Raw genomic sequence first — 6000 nt, 5'->3', positions numbered from 1 at the left:
AGGAATTCTTATCTCCACCAAGCCCCAGGCAACGCTGGGCTCAGAGGTTATATTTCAGTGCAGACTTCCAACTCTGACAGCAGAACTGTCACCAGAAGTGAGTTATCAGTTCCAGGTATCAGAGGAATCACACTCCCTTTCTTTCCTGAGTTATTCCTCTTATAAAAACTGTCCACAGCAGCCTTGGACATTTCCCCCTTGCCAAGACAGCTGCTTGGTTGCTGCCACCAGTGGGGTCTATTTGCTCAGTCAGGAAGGCAACAGGCAAAGGAGCAGATTAAATGAGCAGAGCTGACAGGTATTACCACAAACAGCTCTATCAGCCCAGCCAGGAACACTGGCAATGCAGGTATCTCCTGGTGTTTTGTGGTCATTTGCAGGCTCTGTCCATCACCAATGACAAGATGATGGTGATTTTCAGGAAAAAGAAGTGTCAGCAAAGCAGGTTCCTAACAACCCAGCTGAGAGTCACTACTTTTCCTAAGACTGACAAGGTACAAAGGCAGTATTCATGAGGAAAGCCACAGTGAAGTGGTGAAATGTGTGAAGACTGTTGTGGAGGATTTTTAATAAAACAAAAACATGGGCACCTTCTCAAGATGAGTTCCTCTGCTGTCTTGCAAGAATTACATTGGAAAAGATGACTGCTTTTCCCATTGGAAAAGATGACTTTGTCAGCTGGTATTTATTATTGAAAGATTTCCTTCCCCAGCTCCTGCACCAATACAGATATATTTTGTGCAGTCATGCAATAAAAACCTGATTGCTTTATGGATTGAGAACAAACAATCAGGCATCCTTCCTTCAAAGTCTTATCTTACATTCCTACTGAGGGAAATTCACTACTGAGAAACTCATAACAAAAAGTCTACCTAAGGAGGCAGCAGTGGGCAGATCAACACCACCACCAACCTTTCTCCTCCTCTTCCCCCAGACATGTTGGGTGCCTTGGGGTTTGAAGTACCCAGTAAAGACAATAGCAGCAGCCCACCACCACCACCTGTAAAAAAGATAATTCTCTCTACCATTTGCTGCTGGGTGCCAAAGATGGACCTTATAAATTTGAACCAGGAATATCCTTAAGCATTACCTGGAATGAAATAAGCTTGCAATCCAGAGAAGTTTTTGGAAGCTACTAGATTTGGTAGCTACACAAATGTTTTAAATGTCCCATTCCTAGAAGATAACATGGAAAACAAATCAAATTATTAAAGTACCTTTCTGCATTTCACCTGTACTTTCACTTGGGTTGTTCCACATGATATTCTATATAATTTGCATTCTGCATGCATGTTTCTTTCCCAAATGTGCTTTAATTTAAATAGAACATATGGATTTAAATCAAAACAGGCAGACACAGAAATATGCTGGACGTTACTAAAGACATAGCTCACTGCTTTTTCTTTTTTACCATCAGCCATAGAAAGCTTTATTCCAAGCCTGATCACACTTTCAGTTACAAAACACGTGGCAAAAATAACAGTTAACAACGCAAGATCTGCCATATTTCTACTTGCCTCTATTCTTATACTGGACTTTCCACATTGAGGGATGGAGAATAAACCTCTCTCATTTTTAACATAATGGATATACCTAAGGGTAGCAAATAAAGGTTTTTATTATTTTTAATCTCATTTCACAAGTGTTTTACTTTCCCCAAGCCGCCATTTGTTAGTGCAACAAACCGCACAGTGCTAGTTGCTGAGGTATACATGGTTCAACTAATTTCACCTTCAACCCAAATTGCTCTGTTTTCTCACCCTTTTTTTTTTTAAAGTAATGAAAGCCATATAGTCACTATTTCACATTTCTAAAAATAATTCCACTCTAGACTAAAGAATGGTTTTCTTCTTGGTGTTAATAATGACAGGCTGTAAAAAGCAACAGCCTTATCTTTTATCACCCATAGAACTCCTGCTGTTCTTTTTTTTTTTTTTTTTTAAATATATTTTGTGCAAAATTAAGTTCTGTGTAGGTCTGTACCATAATTTGGAAAAAACTGTGTATAAAATGTACTTAATTTTTAAAAACAATCCCAACGTCAAACAACAGAGAAAGGAGAAACAGATCAGAGGCAGCTGAAGTTTTCACATGAGAAACTAAATATAGTATGTTCTTAAAGCTCCAGTAATACATTCTTCCAAAAACCAGAATGCACTTTGGTCATTATTAAACATTAGTACAGAGGCAAATAAAATACAAAATGCTTGTTTGTGTTGCTTTATATATAAAAATATTTTTATACCACATAAGTTTAAGACTAAATACTTCCAATCTTTCGAGATTCTGAACATTAGCAAACATAGGGCAATATCCAGACTCTTGTCAACAATTACTTGTCATTTTTCAGTATGAAGCCAGTATTTTAGAAAGAGAAAATATAAGAATACTTGTGCCTCGTGGTATTAATCCTCCCAAAATAATTTCCTTGTAGAAGGAAAGTTTGTTACAAGTTCCTTAATTTCACAGGGATGGACACATTATTTTTGTCACACTGAAGAACCACGAGTCAATATGACTGGTCCTTGTGGGAGGCAGAGGGAGAGGTGTTAGAAGCCCCAGCAGAAAGCACATGGGAATGACACCTGCTGGGGAGGAATGGCAGTTATTTCAAGACACAAACCTGCCAAATACCAGGCTTTGCAGCTCTGCTGCTCACCAGAGCAACTTGTTCTTTGTGTTTAATTGTTCTTAAACTTCAATGTGGTATGAATGGCATATACTATAGTGTACAAGAGGAGAGCATCTATCTTATCTATCTTTTGCTCAGTCATTCAAAGCATTCCTTTCACCAGTAAATAATTTGCTTGTTTAAATATTCAACTTCAACATATAATACATACTGCTCCATAGTTCACCATAATATATCCCAATTAATATACATTTATATGTATAAAGTTTCTCATTAAAAGTAACAATAAAAAGTGCACATGCACAGTCAGAGCTGCACAGAACAGCCCAGTATTTCAAATAAATACAATATTTAATTTTTATCAAAATATCATACAGCATAGTAACCATTTACAATTATTGCTCTAATAAATGTGTTATCAAAGAACACTTGTTGACTTCTTATATAATACCTTTCTAATATCCCAGGATATTTAAACTGCAGCCTATATGAGTTTAGATCCTGGAATTCCTCAAAATATTAGAAATTGCTTCTAATAGTAATATAAAACATTTTTGCTACCTGTCATACTGTATTGTCAGTACTTTATTTTTTGAGTGTCTCACTTTTCTATTGCAACCCAGCATCTACTGACATTGTCCTCATAAATGACTGGTGCAAATGAAATATTCTAAGCAATTTTACCACACTATCAAAAATCAAATGACTTCCATGTGGTGTTACTGGTAACTAAAAATGTTCAGCATTGGCTTAGCTTTAACAACAGACAGAGCAATTTAGTGTGATCGTATTTCAGGATTTCAAACTCTCAGACACAGTTTTTGACCCTTCCTAAATTTGACCCTTTCTAGAACAGAACAAGTAATTTGAAAATAAAACATAAATGTCAACTACAACAAACATAAACCAGTGAGAAGATGAAATAAATACAAAGATTGCACAAGACAGATGTAAACACTTCCGTTTTCCAAATTACTTCCTTGAAGAGGTTGTAGCTTCTGAAATACAGGTTCAGTGGCTGCTGAGGCAGTTTTGTCCATCAATGACCTTTTCTGTAACACTCTTGTTATTTCATCTTCTTTCTATACTGTCAAGATTTGATCTTCCAGAGCTGGAAAAATTAAAGCAGTACATCAACTTATTTCTCAATTTCTGTTTACCAGAACTGCAATATCACCATATTTTTTCTTACTGCATTTGCTACATATTCTAATGACACACAGAATACATTTTACATCCATTTATTTCTTATTTCTAAGAAAAAGATAGCAGATGTAAGCAAACTTAATGGCCAATAAAGGGCTTTGTGACAATGACAAGCTTGTGCCTCATAACCTGAATCTTGAAATAGTTTCCAGAGTTTGCAGTTCATGAGAGAAGGATCCAAGGGGACAGCCCTACAGCAATGACAGACCAACACTGTAGGACTGGTCACAGCAATACCATTCCTACTGCAATACTTCACTGCAGTGCAAGACAAGGATAGCCTGCTCTGCCTGCCTTTCCTGAAGAGCTACAGAGTCAACAGTGAGGAACAGAGAGAGAAATCAATGGGCTATGAAGAAAAGGAAGGTCTTGCATTTTTGTGTACAAAAGTCTCCACATTTATATCTAAGAATTCTTGTAATTAAGTGTCCTAAATGAAATTACAAAGCCGCAAAATGAAAAAAAAAGTTTTAAGGGCTGTTCTGACAAATACACCATTATTCTTCTGATATGGATTTAATTTAATAATTTAGTAACAATTTTTAAGCAATAAATCTTCTAGTTAGCCTGGCTGAAAATTAACTATGCTTCAATATGTGCTCCATCTATGGTGAAAAAAAGGATGTTTCTCAAGTATTTACCTTTAGATTAAATCCAAGCAAGTCACTGATGACACCAGAAACAGCTGACAGGATGACAACCTGGGTGATGTTATAAAGCAGTGGATTCATTGTAAGCCCATATAACCTAAAGGGACTGTCCAGTTCCTAGTAAGGCATAAAAACAGCATCATTAAAAACCAAAAACGACACAAAGAGGGGTTTGTTCACATATGTATTGAGCAATATTACTTTAGGAAGTTTTCAAGTCCCAGTGGAGCAAAACATTCTCCTATTATTCTGCATATCAAACACAATGTGCAGGAAAATATCCATCACAGCAACTGACTGTTTATTGCTGTTGTCTAAATAGCTCTTCAAAAAACTGGAGCCTACCCATGTACAGTACCAATCTGCTCATGAAGCCAAGGAAATGAAGAGCTAGGGTGACACCATCTCCAAATTCCTTACAATTTTTCAAAAATCATCTTTAGTGTTAAAAGAACTGACAAGCAGCAAAACCAAAAAAAAAAAAAAAAAAAAGAAAGATTTTTCATAATGACAGAAGACTACCTCACAACTATGAAAATGAACAAAAATATCTTTTCTATTGCAATTTCCTTCCTTTTCCATTTATTTTGAAACTAACAACTGATCAATATAGCCAGAGAAGGATGATAAGGGAAAAAAAAAAAAAACAACTAACAATCATTAGACTGCCAATACTTTACCTTTTAAATTGAAAGGAACCAAACATTGGCCCAAATTAATCTGTAACAAAACTCAAAGAAGCTATTTCACTGATTTTCAGTCATTGGTGTGTGAATATAATCACCCAAACTTCTCTGGCCTAGAAATATGTCAAAAAATAAGGGAAATAAAAAGGAGTTTTAAAATATAAGAGTGGATTATATAAAGTCTACCAACTATCACTACTTTGGTCATTTATATTTTCTTGCTTTAAATTCATCTTCATCCTTCTCCTGCATTACATTCTGGGCCTTGAAAATGGCCTTATAAACCCTTTCTTAAAAATGGAGAATTTCAAAGCTATGATTCTTCTTTCAAAAATGTGAAATAACAATGAACAATCTTTTCATTTAGATGTAATGTTGTATAAAACTCTGCTGCAAATACAAAAGATACAAAAGACATGATTCTGGGAAGGACAGCAGAGAAATTCTGTAAGGAAAAAGGTTTTAGATTCTTGATTCATCTTACCAATCCTGTGAGTAAGAAATCAGTAAGAATATTCAACAGAATCTAGTCTTTATAGAAGTTTAAAGACCAAAACCACCCAAAATCAAATTAAAAACCCCCTAAGCCCATTTAGCCACAGGACATGAAGTATGTAATTGCACAAATCACTAACTACCAAGAATTTATTTAAAGCTCATAGTAGGTGGCTTGAAAAATCTCACTTTTTGTTATCTTCTCACAGTAACTAAATGATGGCATGGATCTGGGATTTGTGCCACAAAAGGTAAATTCCCCACTGGAAAAGGCTGTGAATTTTGGCAAGAGGAAAACATGAAAGCTTTTTTTGAAACACCGAGAAGAGCA

At 35.7% G+C, this 6000-nt stretch overlaps 1 protein-coding gene across 5 annotated transcripts in view; it reads right to left on the bottom strand.

Annotated features, from left to right (window-relative positions):
- Positions 1-1397: 1397 nt before the first annotated feature.
- PHTF2 (putative homeodomain transcription factor 2) overlaps positions 1398-6000 on the bottom strand; it is a 63303-nt gene continuing 58700 nt past the window's right edge. For 4 of the 5 annotated variants that reach the window (XM_059847425.1, XM_059847428.1, XM_059847427.1 and 1 more), the window contains 2 exons: positions 4480-4605; positions 1398-3743 (listed from right to left, as the gene is read on the bottom strand). In XM_059847425.1, coding sequence (XP_059703408.1) covers positions 3723-3743; positions 4480-4605 — 147 coding nt within the window. In that variant the 3' untranslated portion in view covers positions 1398-3722. Of the gene's footprint in view, positions 3744-4479; positions 4606-5168; positions 5288-6000 lie in introns of those variants that run through there. The other variant, XR_009486626.1, reaches the window with a different exon arrangement.

The sequence above is a fragment of the Haemorhous mexicanus genome, chromosome 5, assembly GCF_027477595.1.
Source record: "Haemorhous mexicanus isolate bHaeMex1 chromosome 5, bHaeMex1.pri, whole genome shotgun sequence".
Taxonomy (NCBI): Eukaryota; Metazoa; Chordata; class Aves; order Passeriformes; family Fringillidae; genus Haemorhous; species Haemorhous mexicanus.
This window is presented reverse-complemented; position numbering and strand designations above follow the sequence as displayed.